A 20,185-nucleotide genomic window follows, 5' to 3' on the forward strand; every position below is an offset into this window, starting at 1 on the left:
ACAGTGAACTCCCGTTTACACCTCCCGTACCTCGTGTCCAATTTTCCGCACTTGCAACTACTACACGACTCATTCTCTGGAGTTAACGCTCTCTACCTTAAATTCACCCTCCATAAAAATAAATCCTTCCCACACATGAGTTCACTCGCAGTAACTGCTGACACCTCTTTTCTTCTTTCCACCAGCCTACTCGCTCTCCCCACTTCTTGCACAATGAAAAACTGTCCACCCCCTTTCCCTCGTTTCCCATTCCCCCTCTCCCCTTTCTACCCCAGACACCCTACACATAAAATGACACCAACCAAGGAAACTAAAAAACTAAAACTCTCTCATACACAAACATTTTCGAACCAACAAATTTTGACCCTGAGCACGGAAGGAGAGAAAAACTACAGAATTTCAACACACCTTGCCGTTCGAGGACTGACCACCCGTAGAACCCTTGAAGCCACACCAAGACAGCTGGAACACAACTTGTCTCCGGGGTTGTATAAAACATCAACACGCCGGTCGGCCGGATAGAGCATTCACATCAACCATCCGTTTCCTTCACAGTTTTACACAGCAGTGACCTTCGAGCCTGTGACTCGTTCACGCACCACGCAACACCACGTGCGTGAATACCCTCCCGCGATTGGCTGTCCATATCCACGGACACACACTGAGTCACTGTATAGGCACTCATCTAAGCCAAAACCGCACGAAACCCAGCTCATGCACGAATTACAAAATAAGTCATGGCTGGACTTGGGCAGAGTTTGTGACAAACCCCCCACCCAAGTACAAAACACCCTGTATTGAACCAAAAACCACACACCTCTGACCAATGCCAGGAATCCTAATACGTGTAATAACCCAACTCCCCGCCGATTAATCTTGCGGCGTACCACAATCTCCCTGAACTAAAACACTACACAACTCTACTGACATCCATGGACTTGCAACATGATCCAGCCCACCAAAATCAGTCCATTTTGATGGTTCAATGCTCCCCACATCTGGTTACTCTTCCGAGCGACTGAGCAAGTCGGCCCCCACGTTGTCTCTTCCAGGAATCGCCTGGATGGTATACATGTAGGGTTGCAGAGCCAACGCCCACCGCATCAACCTCTTGTTGGTCGCCTTCAAACCCTCCAGGTACTCCAAGGGTTTGTGGTCGGACTGGATGCAGAAAGGTTTTCCGTAGAGGTACGGGCAAACTTCCGCACCCCCCACACCACAGCCCAGCACTCGCGCTCGATGGTACTGTAGTTACGCTCCGCTGGCAGCAACTTTTTGCTCGCACAGGCCACCATCTGCATCCCGTTTCCCTGGTCTTGGAGTAGCACCGCCCAAGCGGCACTTTGGCAACTCGTCCCTTCGGCGTGACTTTTTGGCATCGGTCGCAGGACTGACAGTATCGTCGCACGTCTTCGCACAGGCCTGGCCAATAAAAATCTGCCCATAGACGTTCGCGGGTCTTCTTGGTTCCCAGATGTCCTGCCATGGGTGTGTCGTGGGCGAACTTGAGTAGTCCTTTCCTCAAGGATCTGGGAACGCATATTTGTGAACACTCCAATTTCTTCTCCCGATAAACCCTCTTGAGTATTCCACGAGACATCTTGAACTCCACCATGCCCTTTCCTGCTTGTATCGGTTTCCCTTCCTTGGCCAGTCGTTTTGCGCGCACGAGTGTTTCATCTTCTTGTTGCAAGACTTTCAGCTGATCCGGAGTCACTTGCAGCCCTTCAATCTGCACCACCACCACCGGTTTCACCGGCCGTGCACCTGCTTCAGCCTGTGCTCTGGTTGTCACTGCCGCACACAACGCCCGTCTGGGATACATCGATACTTCCACCCAGTCTCCACTCGTAAGCTGGGCCAGGTTTCCCAGGAAAATGTCAGGCCTGATGTTGTCGTTCACGATGGCAAGAATCCTCTCACAGATGTACGGCGATTCTACGTCAACCCATGCTAAGGGGTACGTCTTTGTGCAGTCTAAGTCGGCAAACTCTACGTGCACTGTCCCGCTGGTGTAATCCTCAGGCCTAACAAATGCAGCCTTTACCATGGTCTTGTCTGCTCCCGAATCACGTAGACTGATTGCGTCTCTCCCGTTAACCTTGCACCTTCCCATCGGCCGAAATGGAATTTTCTCGCAGTCTTTGCACAACGGCTCTGACGGCTCGGAAGATTTCGTCTGGTCATCTTGCTCGGTCGTCATGCAGGCGTTCGCGGTACACTCCCTGGCAATGTGTCCCGCCTTATTGCACCGATAACATATCACTCGATTGTTGTATTCCCGATTCCAGTTCGTCTTTTTGTTTCTACTGCCCTCTACTGGCCTCACTTGGCCCTCTGACTGCTCTGCCTGTTCCCCCGATCCCACTCCGGTCTTGGTACTCCCGTTGCTTGTAGTCTTCTCTTTTTTCTTTTCCTCATCGTCCATTTGGCCCCCGATGTTACGTTTTGCGTTGAACAATCTGGCGTCCCGTTTTGATTCCAAGTGAGTGAACGCTAACACCGCCGCTTCCTTGGCTGTAGCTGGCTTTTTATCGCTGACGTACTGGAACAGCTCACCCCGGAAATTTGACATCAACTGTTCTCTCAGGATCAGGTCATACAGCCGGTCATAGTCTCCCGCACACTGTGACATCGCGATCCATTGATCCAACACGGTCTGCAGCCGACGACTAAACTGTACAAAGTTCTCGTCCCCTTGCTTTGTGATGTTTCTGAATTCCCGGCGGTAGTGTTCTGGAGTATGATGGAACTCTTCTAACAGCGCAACCTTGAGCATATTGTAGTCGCTGGCATCCTCGGGAGTCATCCGTAGGTATGCTCTCTCTGCGCGACCCTTCAATTGGTCTGCTAATCGACCTGCCCATGTCGCCCTGCTCCACCTGTGTGTTGTCGCTGTTCGCTCGAAGTGGAGGAGGTAGTCGTCAATGTTGACAGAATCATCACAGAAGGACATCTTTACCCGGTATTTGTCGAAACTCGGATCTCTCTCAGTCCCCCCTGTGCGCAGAGCTAACTCCTCTTTCCACCTCGCCTCACTTGCTTGCAGTTCCTCTTCCCGTATGCGACGCTCCTCCTGGCGTCGCTCTGCCTCATCTCTGCGCCGGGCTTCTTCCTCTTGGCGTCGTGCTTCTTCTTTCCTTTCTTGGAACTCCCGTTCCTCTCTCCTTTGGGCCGCCTCATCCCTGCGTCGGGCCTCTTCTTCCTGGCGTCGAGCTTCTTCTTTCTTCTCCTGAAGTTCTCGTTCCTCTTTACGTCGGGCTTCTTCTTCCTGGCGTCGAGCTTCTTCTTTCTTCTCCTGAATTTCTCGTTTCTCTTTACGTCGGGCTTCTTCTTCCTGGCGTCTGGCCTCTATCTCTTCCCTACGCTGGGCTGCTTCTGCTTGGCGTCGAGCTTCTTCTTTCTTCTCCTGAAGTTCTCGTTCCTCTTTACGTTGTCGCCGCTCTTCCTTCCGCAACTTCGCCTGCGCCACTCTCTCCTCGACGATGGCCGCCTCCCTGCGCACTTGGGCCATCACAAACTGGGCCAACGTCGCCCCTTGCAAACCCAAGCTTTCACCCTGACGACGGAACCGTGCTAACTCCATGTCTACCGACTCATCGTCAAACCCATTAGAACCTTGGACCATGATCGGCGACACTCCCCTTACAGCTTGGCCCTCACCGTACCCCATCGCCAAACGCTGCGCCCCAACAGACCTCGGCCCCAACAATCCCGGCGTCACCAAAGACCTCTCCATCCTCGGCGTAGAAATCGCACCCGGCGTCCCACCCGTAGCCAACAACGTCGCACCACCACTTGGTACAGTAAACCGAGGAGGGGTCACCACCAGAGATGCAGCCGCAGACGTCGCTGGAACCTTCTCCTCCATCCTAGCTGCCCGCCTCAACTGACGCTCATCCCGATCCAAATTCGACATCTCGTCGACGAACCACCCTCACCTTGACCCCAACTCCAAAAATGATCGCCCACAACAACCGCGGACAGAATAATACAAAGCAACAACCACAATAGAACTTACCCAAACAGCCAGCTGACAACCTTGGTAGAGTGAGATCCGAGTGATCAGTTCGGACCCCAGGTGTGCTCAAACTCACTCGTTCTCTCTCCTTCCTCTACCGGGTCAAAATAGCCACCCAGGCTTAAAGCCTTTAAGTCGCCCGCCAACCGCCCACGCTAGTCCTCATTCATACCCTTTCACAACTGATTCACACGAGTCACGGCCCTTACTTCCCGATGCTATCTAAACCCTTCCTAATCCCCGAAATGAAACTCCTATCCCACCGCTGCCACCATTGTAACTCCCCTAAGTTTTGGGAGAGGTATAGGAATACCTTTTATCGTACAAAACACTCAGACACAATCAACCACTCTTACTCTAATCACTGACTCCACACCCAGGCAACATTCAAACCAAAGTTTATTATTTACACACACGACATCACCGCATTCACATTCACACCCAATCACAATCACTCAAAATCAAAGATAGATGAAGTAGGAAGAATTATCTTAAAGTTTTAACGAAACAAAATGGCTATGAGAATTTATAACTTAATACTAAGAAAACTGTAGATACCCCTAAATATTACCATTTACCACCTTAATTCCCTAATCCCGAAAAATCAAGATGTCTCTTTACAAATTTATCTCAACTCAAAATCCGCTTATCTTCACCTACATTAATCAATTAACCCCGTTATTTATTAACTAACTTTTATTTCTAACTTATGTTTACCCTAATACCTCGTGATAGGGACTACCGACGTTTACTGCTACACTGCCTTCAACCTTGATGCATAAGATCAACGCCAAACGCAGCTACACATGAAACCAGTAGGCCCAGCCACCAGTAATACTAATTAACTTAACTTTAAATAACAAACCCCTCAATTCTCTTCCACTTATTTCAACACAATATTTGTCTAATGGTACGAACATTAATTCATCAATAACACACGTAACAACCTTACTTCATAACAACAAATTACCATATCACTACATAATTTTCTCTTCGTGCGTAGTGATCATGACGTTTCACATCAAAGTCCAGTTTCAAATCTCGCCGATCCACAAAATCAACCGTCGCTCGAAAAGATAAAGACACTCCAGATTAATCCCGTTGAAATGTAATTAACCAGGCCTGGTACTAAATTACTAACCTAATATTTAATTAATAGTCAATTACTACCTGGTTTCCTCTAACACTTGCAGAATCTCCATGTCTTTAAATGTATTTAAACTAACTTATAGGTCACAGTGCTTATTGAAGCCACAGCTGCATAACTCAGGCACACAGATGCCATAATATATTCTTGTGCACAGACTGCTCGTGGCAATAGAATGCCAGCACCTTCCACACTTTACCCACTGACGGTGGGCCACCTCACCTCCCCAGCTCACACTTTGCGACACACCGGTGGTCAAAAACTCCACCAACTAGCACGCCTTCCTCCCAGGTATAGAGTCGGAAGCATCTTGCACCCGGAAACTCATGCTGTCTCTTATGTCGTTCGTCTCTCCTGGCTTGGACTCTTCCACAGCCCCGCTTCTGTGCTTGAACGCTGTCGTAGGAACAAAGCCAAGTATAACTACTTGTTCCCCCAACAATACTTCAATTATCTCCCCTTACCCACAAAGTCCATAAATTGACTCTCCTAACAACAATATCTCCCTCATTAGATTTCCCATAATTATCAATTTCCATCAACTTACGAAGTCCCCTCTTTACTTAATTACTCATTAATTACCATAATTAACTACTTAATTAACCACCCTGGCCATCTCATCAAAGTTACTATTTAACTTTAACCACAACACAGGGTTCATACAGACACCTGACAGTGAAATTCAAGGAGTATTCAAGGAGTTTTCAAGGAGTATTTCCGGTATCCCAGCTCCACCATGGCAGGCTCCAGAGAATCAATCAGGGTGGTTGCATAAGCATGTCCAAGAAATTTGGAAGCGTAGTATTCCGTTTGGACTTGCTGCCCGTTCCAGCAACGAACAAAAATGTCAAGTTGCTTCATTTTGCTGAAAAACTTTAATATTAACATTTTTTTTTTGCCTGCACTTCAGAATTCAAGGAGGTTCAAGGAGGTTAAACACAAGAATGACCATTTTCTCCAAATTCAAGGAGATTCAAGGTCCTTGAAAAGGGGGGTTGAAAATTCAAGGGGATTCAAGGAGATTCAAGGAGCGTACGAACCCTGACAACATCATTATCAAAATACCAGAGTCCCAACATAACCAATTATATAATAATTCTTACAATTTTCACTCCCTTAAATACCTAATTATAGTCTTTACTTTTATACAATTGTAAATACACCATCATCAATATAAATGTACAAAGTATTTACACTCTCATTTCACCAAATCAATACAACATGGCTGCCCCCATAATAAACAATTCCTATTCCATTATTTGACACAACCATTCACAAGCAGCCCCTTCACAAACAACGCCACTTCCCTCACCCCTTATGAATTTAAGTCATATTACATAGTGGCACCTCGTTCTTCCCTCGTTCTCTAACCGTGATGACGTCACATATTTACAGCCAACCCCCTGTCTTCTGTCTTGACAGTGAACTCCCGTTTACACCTCCCGTACCTCGTGTCCAATTTTCCGCACTTGCAACTACTACACGACTCATTCTCTAAAGTTAACGCTCTCTACCTTAAATTCACCCTCCATACAAATAAAATCCTTCCCACACATGAGTTCACTCGCAGTAACTGCTGACACCTCTTTTCTTCTTTCCACCAGCCTACTCGCTCTCCCCACTTCTTGCACAATGAAAAACTGTCCACCCCCTTTCCCTCGTTTCCCATTCCCCCTCTCCCCTTTCTACCCCAAACACCATACACATAAAATGACACCAACCAAGGAAACTAAACAAGAAGAGCAAACGCTCGATCGAGTCACTTTCGCAGTTCTGAATATTATATGAGGCATCAGATGGACAGGAAGAAATTGCTATTCACAACACAATGAGTCACGTTCACATAAAATTTGAGCCCGGTCACTTTTATAGTTTCCGAGAAAAGCCCAACGTTAAGTTGTGTGTTGCCGAACAGAAAAGGCTAGTTATCTCCCTTGTTTTTCTGATAACGTTCGTAAAAGGCTACAGATGTAAATACTTTGATGTAAAGAATAATCCTACAAAGTTTCAATCACATCCGATGAACTTTGTCAAAGATATAAAATGTCTAATTTTTCCTTTGACGCTGACCTGTGACCTTGAAAAAGGTCAAAGGTCAACGAAACCATCGTTAAAGTGTAGAGGTCATTGGAGGTCACGACTAAACAAAATATGAGCCCGATCGCTTTGATAGTTTCCGAGAAAAGATATAAAATGTCTAATTTTTCCTTTGACGCTGACCTGTGACCTTGAAAAAGGTCAAAGGTCAACGAAACCATCGTTAAAGTGTAGAGGTCATTGGAGGTCACGACTAAACAAAATATGAGCCTGATCGCTTTGATAGTTTCCGAGAAAAGTCCAACGTTAAGGTGGTGTCTACGGACGGACGGCCGGACGGCCGGCCGGACGGCCGGCCGGACGGCCGGCCGGACAGACTAACACTGACCGATTACATAGAGTCACTTTTTCTCAAGTGACTCAAAAACTAAAACTCTCTCATACACAAACATTTTTGGAACCAACAAATTTTGACCCTGAGCACGGAAGGAGAGAAAAACTACAGAATTTCAACACACCTTGCCGTTCGAGGACTGACCACCCGTAGAACCCTTGAAGCCACACCAAGACAGCTGGAACACAACTTGTCTCCGGGGTTGTATAAAACATCAACACGCCGGTCGGCCGGATAGAGCATTCACATCAACCATCCGTTTCCTTCACAGTTTTACACAGCAGTGACCTTCGAGCCTGTGACTCGTTCACGCACCACACAACACCACGTGCGTGAATACCCTCCCGCGATTGGCTGTCCATATCCACGGACACACACTGAGTCACTGTATAGGCACTCATCTAAGCCAAAACCGCACGAAACCCAGCTCATGCACGAATTACAAAATAAGTCATGGCTGGACTTGGGCAGAGTTTGTGACACCTTGTAAACGCACATCCCCCACATTTGTTCCAAAGGTGTAAAAAAAAAAAGTTTATTCTAAACCTCTTGACAAAATACCGAGGTATCATTCGAGTAAATAATGAGAAGATGCTGCCATGCAGTCATACCGTTGAGTGCATACATTTGCCACTGCAGTCTCTGGAGAGCCATGACAAAAGTGGACGACGATTCGAGAGACTCTCCAAGGTTTAAGAGGTCGACCTTGGGGGGATTTAAAGAGATTGAGTGAACTGACTGTATTTTTAATACGCCACTGTGTTTCACACGTGTCTTAACCGCTCCCCAATCACTGACTGTATTTTTAGTACGCCACTGTGTTTCACACGTGTCTTAACCGCTCCCCCCTCTCCAATTTTGCTCGATGACTTTGATCATGACAACTACACTGACTACACCTTCAGTGTGTGCAAGTTTATGATTTTTGTTCAGTCACACTGCTGCTCGTAACGCTGGATATACGAAGCAGATCTTGAGTCATCATTGTCATTTGCAATATGACCATTTGTTCTAAACCTATGGCACGCAGGGATTGCTGTGGTTAGTTTCCATGTTCCATTCTGGCGAGGCACTTGCTCACACGAACGTGACCGGCACGGTTGGCCTAGTGTTAAGGCGTCCGCTCCGTGATCGGGAGGTCGTGGGTTCGAACCCAGATCGGGTCATACCTAAGAGTAAGACTTTAAAATTGGCAATCTAGTGGCTGCTCCGCCTGGCGTCTGGCATTATGGGGTTAGTGCTAGGACTGGTTGGTCCGGTGTCAGAATAATGTGACTGGGTGAGACATGAAGCCTGTGTTCCGACTTCTGTCTTGTGTGTGGCGCACGTTATATGTCAAAGCAGCACCGCCCTGATATGGCCCTTAGTGGTCGGCTGGGCGTTAAGCAAACAAACAAACAAACAAAATCACAAACAAACAAACAAACACGAACGTGTCTGTGTCAGAGAAAAACATATATAGAGGGTAGAGACCTTTTTGCACAGAAACAAATCCTACTATCATTCTCACAACAAGTGATCAAATACCGCTATTTCTCACGAGGAACAGATTCTGCACAGTGTACTGTACCTAGTAAACGCCCACCTCCTACCTTTGAGCGAAACTGGTGCATAAGAGTGGTGGGCGTTTATACTCTAACCTTCAAGTTCAACGCATATCTTCTGATGAGATCATCCGCTTTTCGTTTGTCGCCACGGAGGTTTGATGGCTCGTTACCTGTTTCAGCCTGGCGCAATACGAGCCTATCTCCGGACTTGTTTGAAGGGAAGACACTGCAAGTAGCCACACCATTTGTTTCAGATGACACATCAACTTGTGCTACATGAAAATGGCGAAATTTGTGTCCAGAACGTGACACTTTAAAATCTTCACTTTTGTGCTGCACTAACCTCTTCTATTGTCACAAGAGACTCAGATTTGTACAAGGGAGAAAGTGCCAGGAAACGCCTTGGGACAATGGCTAGTTGTTGCAGTTTGCGGCTGCACTCTACCAAGGCATTCTTTTCAGGCATACATCGGTGACTTTTCTGTGTGAATATCAGGCTGGTAAAATCAACAAAAACATTGTGACGTCACGGTTAACCGATGTCACAGTGAACAAACAACCACGTGACTACTACTTGACCCCCAAGCAGCTTGTCTTGGTTAGCCACGCAAAAATAAATCTTCAATTACAACAACAACAATCTTTGTTTTGACAATTTTCCTGAGATGTTAATAACATTTGGCATTCGATATTCACCTGTTTTTTTTTTGTTTTGGTTTTTTTACAAGAAAAAATCTTTATTATCGAGGGTAATAGATAAGCAAGAATAATATGCTTTTTTGTTTACATCCATCCCTCGCCCAAATATAGGGTCAACAGGAACAGAAAACAATATAATCAAAGAACTATCACATCAAACTTAACACATTATAACTATATATATACAGATCTATACAAATTTAAGAATAAATTGTCCTATTGTTTTTTCTTTTTCTTCTTTTTCTTTGACTTTTGGGAAGACGCTTAAGCGTGCCCTTTTACTCGATAAACAATAACATTGTATAACACACTTGGTATCTGTATGTTTAACTGTACATTAATCTGTGGCACAGCACATTTAACATTTACTTTTGGCGCGAATTCTTACAGTACATAAATGGACAAGAATATATTAATCTATGCGGTTGTGTCTGCGGTGTCAAAATTTGCGACATCAACATAATCATGAATCCACACACACACACATACATACGCATATGCACATATACTTAATCATTTTCATTTACAAAATACTCAAACGTCTCAACCCGAATTCGCAATTAAACATTATATTTAAATCAATAGGCCTACCATATCTAGACTTGCTGATACACATTTTTGCTATCAACAAAATATGATTTATAACTTTGTTTGTTGGGTTATGCATTCCTGGTAAATAACCAAACAATACATCATGTTCTGTTAATATAACATTTTCTTTCGTATTAACAAAAATACATCTAATAACATGTTCCCAAAATAACTTCATTTTTCTACATTTCCAAAAAAAGTGCTCAATATAATCTATTTCGTTACAAAGACTACACAAATTATTTTCTTTCAACTTCATCTTGTGGAGTAAAATGTTTGTGGGGTAAATATTATGTAATATTTTCCATTGAGTCAACTTTAATCTTTCCTCGCTTGTACATTTAATTGCCAAGAGCCAGTATTTCTCGTCAATGGAAATATTATATTTATGTAACCAGAATTTTACAGAGCAGGGTACGCTTGTTTTTGCATTTGTTAAAATAGTGCGGAACTGTTTGGGGGAAGGCTTTTTTAACAGGTCTTGTAGACAGGGCCCAGATTCGTCGCTCGCGTTTCCGTTGGCTGTGTCCTCTCGCAGCGCACGCGCGCGGAGGGCCGTGTGCAAAGCATCATACTCAAAAAGCCGTGTGGCGCTTTAACCAACAGTGGTCCAAATCTGTTCATACGGGACAATATCACCGTCTATCCATATATCACCTGTTAAGAGATACTTCAAAACCATTGACATTTCCTTGAAATATTGTATTTTTGTCTATCTGGTACCTTTATTTATTGATTTTTTGTCAATCTCCTACCTTATTTCTTGTTTATCAAACTGTTACTTGTAATTATAGATTGTTTGTCAATCTGTTGGACAGAAGCCAAGTACATGCCTGAAAGTGGCCAGTATGTTACTTGCCATGGCGAATAGAAATGTTCATCTACTCGCCGAATGAGAGTATATAGAGCTTAAACAATGACCACGAGTTGATTACCAGTAATCAACGAGTTGTCGTCATTGTTTAAGTTATTTACACAACGAACAACACGGGTCAAACATGCAGTCATGCAGACGACATTTTGTAGGCAATTTCATTTAAGCCTAATCACTCAGAGTGTCAAATGCGCGTCATTCAAGAAGTCCATATTCTTTTACTTTATTCTTAGTCTCCGACTCGTCGGCATGATACTTGTCTCGTCTAAATATCGGACCCTATTGCTACGATGAAAATTAACACAATAGCGTTTATATAGCTATTCTGACATTACATTCTGTGTTAAAATCCTGTTTTTGTCAGCAACAAGGACCAGAATGGTCCATGTCGTTGATTGCAAACGACGGTTCCCTTTCCGCATGAAGCCACGGAAACAACCGAACATTGAAAAACCCACGGACATGTATTACGGAGAAAACTCGGGATTACGGGATGTTCAGCATTACGTCAATATGCTAGGAATCATATGACGTCATGACGTATCATGCTTGCCTACGTAGATTGTATGTTCGAAAGTCTGACTTCTGTTGGGAATTCGCGTGGTGAAGACTGCGGTAAATCTGTAGATGATAAGAGAACAAGGATTGTCTCAGAAGAACGACTAAATGTTTCAGACCGGTAACTTCATTTCAACATTGCACTATATAATGGACGTTCTATGTGACAGGAGAGTTTGCTGATTTTGTGTTAAACATTGGAGAGATCGTCTGCTAGAATCAGAGATAGGTCGCTTCAGATTGCAGCTTCTGGAAATTTGCAAGGTTTGTTGCCTGTTAAAGAACTGGATTTTACACGTAATGTATGTCATGTACAGTAAGCAACAACAAACACACACACAAAGCTAATGGCATCGTCTGTCGACTAGTCACAGAAACAAACCTGGCGAGGTATGCGTGTACTTTATACACGTCAGCCATTGTTGTTACAGTTTTGAGTCAACGTTGTATTCTTCCGCAACAGGGTCCAATCGTCTGGGTTTCAAATGATGTCATGTTCTAAAAATAAATTCTAGTATTGATTATTTTTTTGCCCTCTTTATTCAAACTTCGAATAATCCACGTGTGATTTTTGGGTGTAAAGTAGTTCGTTAGAACTAATTCCTCACTTATCTAAAAATAATCAACTAGATTTAATCCACTCCTCTGGACTGGGTGGCCGAGTGGTAACGCACTTGCGCTCGGAATCGAGAGGTTGCGTGTTCAGGCCTGGGTCAGGCCGCAATTTTCTCCCCCCTTTCCTAACCTAGGTGGTGGGTTCAAGTGCTAGTCTTTCGGATGAGACGAAAAACCGAGGTCCCTTCGTGTACACTATATTGGGGTGTGCACGTTAAAGATCCCACGATTGACAAAAGGGTCTTTCCTGGCAAAATTGAAAAGGCATAGCTAAAAATGTCCACCAAATACCCGTGTGATTTGGAATAAAGGCCGTGAAAGGTGAATGCTCGCCCTAATAGGCTTGAGGTTTGCTGGCCGATGTGAATGCGTGATATATTGTGTAAAAAATTCCATCTCACACGGCAGAAATTAATATGTAAATCGCCGTGAGCTCTTGTGAGAAACGGCGATTAATAAATGTCCATTATTATTATTATTATTATTATTATTACAGGAGTTGTATAAAGTTGCTTAACTTTCGCCCGACCGGGTTATCGACTACACACGGAAGACATCGTGGGGCCGTGTAGACCCATGCTTCTCAAAGAAGGAAAAATATGCATAACCTTCCCTAGACTCATGCTTTCCAAAGAAGCAAAAACTTGCATCCCCTTCCGTAGACGCCGTGGTTAAATTTCCGCGAGAAGTATTTAAAATTAATAATTATGAATTTAATTATTACCGTACGAACTAAAGCTTCTCAATAAAGGAAAAACGTAAATACCCTTCTGTAGACGTCGCGTGGACGTGTGGACCCACATTGTTATGTATTAATTTCGCTCCACGCGATTTGCTTATTAACTCCAAAATTAAACAGATCGTAGAAATGATGTTTAGAGCCAATACCTGAAGGTTTGTGACTTCTCTCCCTAGTTTATATACTGAAGTATATATGTAAGCTCCTTCAGTTTGAGAAACATGAGTCCGCACGGCCCCACGATGTCTTCCGTGTGTAGTCTAAATTTGACCTTCGTTTTTCCTTCTCGCTGAAATGTAATGATCTTTTAGGACATAAGAGCTTTTTAGGTGTCTGAGGCATTCTTAAAAGCTCATTAAAAATTTCCAACTGGTTTAAGGAGATTTGCAATTAAACACCCTTCTGAGTCCACACGGGCCCACGACGACCGGCGAAGGTTAAACAAATTGTACGTTTGGCTAGTAAAGTGTTCTCTCTGGCTCATAGTAGTACATGTAGAGAAACACTAGCCAAAGGCGTGTTTATCACTTGTTGGACTTTCAGGGCTGAGAAAGGGCGAGTCTTGCTTTCGAGGTCGGTATCAGTGTCGGTCAGGGGCAACCTGCTTGCCTGGGAGTGGCGGAGGGACGGTGTGTCAATGTACGGTCAACCCCAATGTCGACCAGGCGTCAGCTGACTGCGGTAAGTGCTTCATAGGGTCGAGCTGCATGCCTTAGAGAGATCACAGGGTGGTGTGTCACTGTGCGGTAAGTGCTTCATAGGGTCGAGCTGCATGCCTTAGACAGATCACAGGGTGGTGTGTCACTGTGCGGTAAGTGCTTCATAGGGTCGAGCTGCATGCCTTAGAGAGATCACAGGGTGATGTGTCACTGTGCGGTAAGTGCTTCATAGGGTCGAGCTGCATGCCTCAGACAGACCACAGGGTGGTGTGTCACTGTGCGGTAAGTGCTTCATAGGGTCGAGCTGCATGCCTTAGACAGTTCACAGGGTGGTGTGTCACTGTGCGGTAAGTACTTCATAGGGTCGAGCTGCATGCCTCAGACAGACCACAGGGTGGTGTGTCACTATGGGGTAAGTGCTTCATAGGGTCGAGCTGCATGCCTTAGACAGATCACAGGGTGGTGTGTCACTGTGCGGAAAGTGCATCATAGGGTCGAGCTGTATGCCTTAGACAGATCACAGGGTGGTATATCACTGTGCGGTAAGTGCTTCATAGGGTCGAGCTGCATGCCTTAGAGAGATCACAGGGTGGTGTGTCACTGTACGGTAAGTGCTTCATAGGGTCGAGCTGCATGCCTTAGAGAGATCACAGGATGGTGTGTCTCTGTGCGGTAAGTGCATCATAGGGTCAAGCTGCATGCCTGAGACAGATCACAGGGTGGTGTGTCACTGTGCGATAAATGCTTCATAGGGTCGAGCTGCATGCCTTAGACAGATCACAGGGTGGTGTGTCACTGTGCGGTAAGTGCTTCATAGGGTCGAGCTGCATGACTGAGACAGATCACAGGGTGGTGTGTCATTGTGCGGTAAGTGCTTCATAAGGTCGAGCTGCATGCCTTAGACAGATCACAGGTACGTGGTGTGTCCCTGTGCGGTAAGTGCTTCATAGGGTCGAGTTGCATGCCTCAGACAGATCACAGGGTTGTGTGTCACTGTGCGGTAAGTGCTTCATAGGGTCGAGCTTCATGCCTTAGAGAGATCACAGGGTGGTGTGTCACTGTGCGGTAAGTGCTTCATAGGGTCGAGCTGCATGCCTCAGACAGATCACAGGGTGGTGTGTCACTGTGCGGTAAGTGCTTCATAGGGTCGAGCTGCATGCCTTAGACAGATCACAGGGTGGTGTGTCACTGTGCGGTAAGTGCTTCATAGGGTCGAGCTGTATGCCTTAGACAGATCACAGGGTGGTGTGTCACTGTGCGGTAAGTGCTTCATAGGGTCGAGCGGCATGCCTAAGAGAGATCACAGGGTGGTGTGTCACTGTACTGTAAGTGCTTCATAGGGTCGGGCTGCATGCCTTAGAGAGATCACAGGGTGGTGTGTCACTGTGCGGTAAGTGCTTCATAGGGTCGAGCTGCATGCCTGAGACAGATCACAGGGTGGTTTGTCACTGTGCGGTAAGTGCTTCATAGGGTCGAGCTGCATGCCTTATAGAGATCACAGGGTGGTGTGTCACTGTGCGGTAAGTGCTTCATAGGGTCGAGCTGCATGCCTGAGACAGATCACAGGGTGATGTGTCACTGTGCGGTAAGTGCTTCATAGGGTCGAGCTGCATGCCTTAGACAGATCACAGGTACGTGGTGTGTCACTGTGCAGTAAGTGCTTCATAGGGTCGAGTTGCATGCCTTAGAGAGATCACAGGATGGTGTGTCACTGTGCGGTAAGTGCTTCATAGGGTCGAGCTGCATGCCTTAGAGAGATCACAGGGTGGTGTGTCACTGTGGGGTAAGTGCTTCACAGGGTCGAGCTGCATGCCTTAGAGAGATCACAGGGTGGTGTGTCACTGTGCGGTAAGTGCTTCATAGGGTCGAGCTGCATGCCTTAGATCGAGAGATCACAGGGTGGTGTGTCTCTGTGCGGTAAGTGCTTCATAAGGTCGAGCTGCATGCCTTAGACAGATCACAGGGTGGTGTGGCACTGTGCGGTAAGTGCTTCATAGGGTCGAGTTGCATGCCTTAGACAGATCACAGGGTGGTGTGTCACTGTGCGGTAAGTGCTTCTTAGGGTCGAGCTGCATGCCTTAGAGAGATCACAGGATGGTGTGTCACTGTGCGGTAAGTGCTTCATAGGGTCGAGCTGCATGCCTTAGACAGATCACAGGGTGGTGTGTCACTGTGCGGTAAGTGCTTCTTAGGGTCGAGCTGCATGCCTTAGAGAGATCACAGGATGGTGTGTCACTGTGCGGTAAGTGCTTCATAGGGTTGAGCCCCTTGCCTTAGACAGATCACAGGGTGGTGTGTCACTGTGCGGTAAGTGCTTCATAGGGTCGAGCTGCATGCCTCGGACAGATCACAGGGTGGTGTGTCACTGTACGGTAAGTGCTTCATAGGGTCGGGCTGCATGCCATAGGGAGATCACAGGGTGGTGTGTCACTGTGCGGTAAGTGCTTCATAGGGTCGAGCTCCTTGCCTTAGACAGATCACAGGATGGTGTGTCACTGTGCGGCAAGTGCTTCATAGGGTCGAGCTGCATGCCTTAGAGAGATCACAGGGTGGTGTGTCACTGTGCGGTAAGTGCTTTATAGGGTCGAGCTGCATGCCTCCGACAGACCACAGGGTGGTGTGTCACTGTGCGGTAAGTGCATCATAGGGTCGAGCTGCATGCCTTAGAGAGATCACAGGGTGATGTTTCGCTGTGCGGTAAGTGCTTCATAGGGTCGAGCTGCATGCCTTAGAGAGATCACAGGGTGGTGTGTCACTGTGCGGTAAGTGCTTCATAGGGTCGAGCTGCATGCCTTAGAGAGATCACAGGGTGGTGTGTCACTGTGCGGTAAGTGCTTCATAGGGTCGAGCTGCATGCCTCAGACAGATCACAGGGTGGTGGTACGTGTCACTGTGCGGTAAGTGCCTCATAGGGTCGAGGTGCTTGACTTAGAGAGATCACAGGGTGGTGTGTCACTGTGCGGTAAGTGCCTTATAGGGTCGAGCTGCATGCCTTAGAGAGATCACAGGGTGGTGTGTCACTGTGCGGTAAGTGCTTCATAGGGTCGAGCTGCATGCCTCAGACTGATCTCAGGGTAGTGTGTCACTGTGCGGTAAGTGCTTCATAGGGTCGAGCTGCATGCCTGAGACAGATCACAGGGTGATGTGTCACTGTGCCGTAAGTGCATCATAGAGTCGAGCTGCATGCCTTAGACAGATCACAGGGTGGTGTGTCACTGTGCGGTAAGTGCTTCATAGGGTCGAGCTGCATGCCTCAGACAGATCACAGGGTGGTACGTGTCACTGTGCGGTAAGTGCTTCATAGGGTCGAGTTGCATGCCTTAGACAGATCACAGGGTGGTGTGTCACTGTGCGGTAAGTGCTTCATAGGGTCGAGCTGCATGCCTTAGAGAGATCACAGGGTGGTGTGTCACTGTGCGGTAAGTGCTTCATAGGGTCGAGCTGCATGCCTTAGAGAGATCACAGGGTGGTGTGTCTCTGTGCGGTAAGTGCATCATAGGGTCAAGCTGCATGCCTCAGACAGATCACAGGGTGGTGGTACGTGTCACTGTGCGGTAAGTGCTTCATAGGGTCGAGCTGCATGCCTTAGAGAGATCACAGGGTGGTGTGTCTCTGTGCGGTAAGTGCTTCTTAGGGTCGAGCTGCATGCCTTAGACAGATCACATGGTGACATGGTGGTGTGTCTCTGTGCGGTAAGTGCTTCTTAGGGTCGAGCTGCATGCCTTAGACAGATCACAGGGTGGTGTGTCACTGTGCGGTAAGTGCTTCATAGGGTCGAGTTGCATGCCTTAGAGAGATCACAGGGTGGTGTGTCACTGTGCGGTAAGTGCTTCATAGGGTCGAGCTGCATGCCTCAGACAGATCACAGGGTGGTGTGTCACTGTGCGGTAAGTGCTTCATAGGGTCGAGCTGCATGCCTGAGACAGATCACAGGGTGGTGTGTCACTGTGCAGTAAGTGCTTCATAGGATCGAGCTGCATGCCTTAGACAGATCACAGGGTGGTGTGTCATTGTGCGGTAAGTGCTTCATAGGGTCGAACTGCATGCCTGAGACAGATCACAGGGTGGTGTGTCACTGTGATAAACCGCATTAAGTTTTGTTTGGCTGGCACCACTAAAGGTATATGTAGGCATTTGTGAGATAGTTGTATGAAGCTTTATACTCGCAATCAACGACAAACACACAAATCGTTCGTTTAGATATGCTGTGACCCCATCACTGCATCTTTAAACTTTAAATTCACGCAAATATGTGATAAAAAAATCAAGAATAGTCATACCCTTGCTCATTTAACTGGTAGCCACTTTGTAGCAGAAGTTAATCTTCAACTGAAACTTGTTTATTTGAATAGTTCAGATATTCAACAGCACTAGACAAAATGTCAAAATCAGCTGAGACTAGCAATGGTAAGAAAACAACTGACCTGAACTGACCTGAACTGACCATCCTGAAACGTGCGTTGATTTCGTTCTTACACACATCCACTCTGTGAGATTGGGGAATCTACTGTAATGAAGAGCTCATTGGTGTACTGCGTTGAGCAAAGGGTGATCTCCCGGTTTGCCCTTGCCCTTCAGAGCCTATGGCGAACGCCGTTGGTGGGAGCTGCACAAATATGTCATGCTCCGACCCCTACGCAATCTGCCAGAACGCTATATGCGAGTGTATCAACGGCACGACGTCCGAGAGCTCCAACTACACTTGTGGTGAGTGCACCTTCGGGTCTACGTCACAGTAAAACCCGTACCAGAGAATGTAGAGTACATGTGTACTCCACAGTCTCTGTCCGTAATTGGTACACCGATGTTCCGTACATGAGCCATTCTCCAAAACTGGTTTACAAAGCGGGAATATGGCCCAAAAATAAAACTTGATTAATTTAAGTTGAATAAAAGGAAAAAAAGGTTCTTTGTTATCAGAATAACAGTTTGCAAGAAAAGTACGACATTCTTTTCGTGACAAATCACAGGGGTCTGACAGTGTGTGTGGGGGGGGGGGGCTGTCTCATCGTTACGGACGCATCATTGTGACACAATGTTGTTCATTATACATTAATAAAATGCTGTGGTAATTAGAGTTTGATATGCATCTATATCTATGGGAGGTTTGTTTTAATTTTTTATTGACTCACATGCGAAGCAAAAGTGAGTCTATGTACTCACCCGAGTCGTCCGTCCGTCCGTCCGTCCGTCCGTCCCGGCGTCCGTCCGGAAAACTTTAACGTTGGATATTTCTTGGACACTATTAAGTCTATCAACACCTGATGTGGCCTGATGGTGTATGGTTACAAGATCTCAAAAAACATGTGCGGCAACTTGACCTCACTTCAAGTTCAAGGTCACAGGGGCCGTAATTGTTGTCTTAAAAACGACCATTTTTCACATTTTCGCATTTTTTTCTGAAGTTATCGAGAATGGCAAACTTAGCTATGCATGCTATACAGGGCAATGTAAACCCTATCTTTGGACACCAGTTTGGTTGACCTTGCTTCAAGGTCAAGGTCGCAAGGGTCCTTTAAAGTTGGATTGTATACATATTTTGAAGTGACTTTGACCCTGAACTATGGAAGATAACTGTTTCAAACTTAAAAATTATGTGGGGCACATGTTATGCTTTCATCATGAGACACATTTGGTCACATATGATCAAGGTCAAGGTCACTTTGACCCTATGAAATGTGACCAAAATAAGGTAGTGAACCACTAAAAGTGACCATATCTCATGGTAGAAAGAGCCAATAAGCACCATTGTACTTCCTATGTCTTGAATTAACAGCTTTGTGTTGCATGACCTTGGATGACCTTGACCTTGGGTCAAGGTCACATGTATTTTTGTAGGAAAAATGTGTAAAGCAGTTCTTAGTGTATGATGTCATTGCTAGGTTTAGTTATTTGACCTTGACCCTGAAGGTCAAGGTCATGTCAAGGTCAAGGTCAAGCATTGAGTCGTATGGGCTTTGCCCTTCTTGTTTCATTTTTATTCAAGATTTTTTTTCAAATACTTTTTCCCCAAGATGGATTTTTTTTTCAATTTTTTTTCTTCAAATTTATTGTTCAAGATTTTTTTCAAATTATTTTTCATCTCAAGATTTTTGTTTGTTGCATAATTAGAAATATACATTTGCACGGGGCCTGCATCTTGCCCTGTAACAAAGGGTGTGACTACGTCCACTTCCAAAATGTCAACTGCACCTTCTTTTTTCGTGACATACGTCATTAATTCACGACAAATTCACGCATATGTTTGGATGGGTGATTAACAAACCGGCAAACGTAGACATGTATGCTTTTCTTCGGTGGAATT

The 20,185-nt window shown here is 45.9% G+C and overlaps 1 protein-coding gene across 4 annotated transcripts in view; it reads left to right on the forward strand.

The window, feature by feature from the left end:
• LOC138972611 (uncharacterized) overlaps positions 1 to 20,185 on the forward strand; it is a 255,147-nt gene that overhangs the window by 198,326 nt on the left and 36,636 nt on the right. For all 4 annotated transcript variants that reach the window (XM_070345265.1, XM_070345267.1, XM_070345268.1 and 1 more), the window contains 2 exons: positions 13,766 to 13,903; positions 18,460 to 18,588. In XM_070345265.1, coding sequence (XP_070201366.1) covers positions 13,766 to 13,903; positions 18,460 to 18,588 — 267 coding nt within the window. The remainder of the gene's footprint in view (positions 1 to 13,765; positions 13,904 to 18,459; positions 18,589 to 20,185) is intronic.

Source organism: Littorina saxatilis, linkage group LG8 (assembly GCF_037325665.1).
Source record: "Littorina saxatilis isolate snail1 linkage group LG8, US_GU_Lsax_2.0, whole genome shotgun sequence".
In the NCBI taxonomy this organism is placed as follows: domain Eukaryota; kingdom Metazoa; phylum Mollusca; class Gastropoda; order Littorinimorpha; family Littorinidae; genus Littorina; species Littorina saxatilis.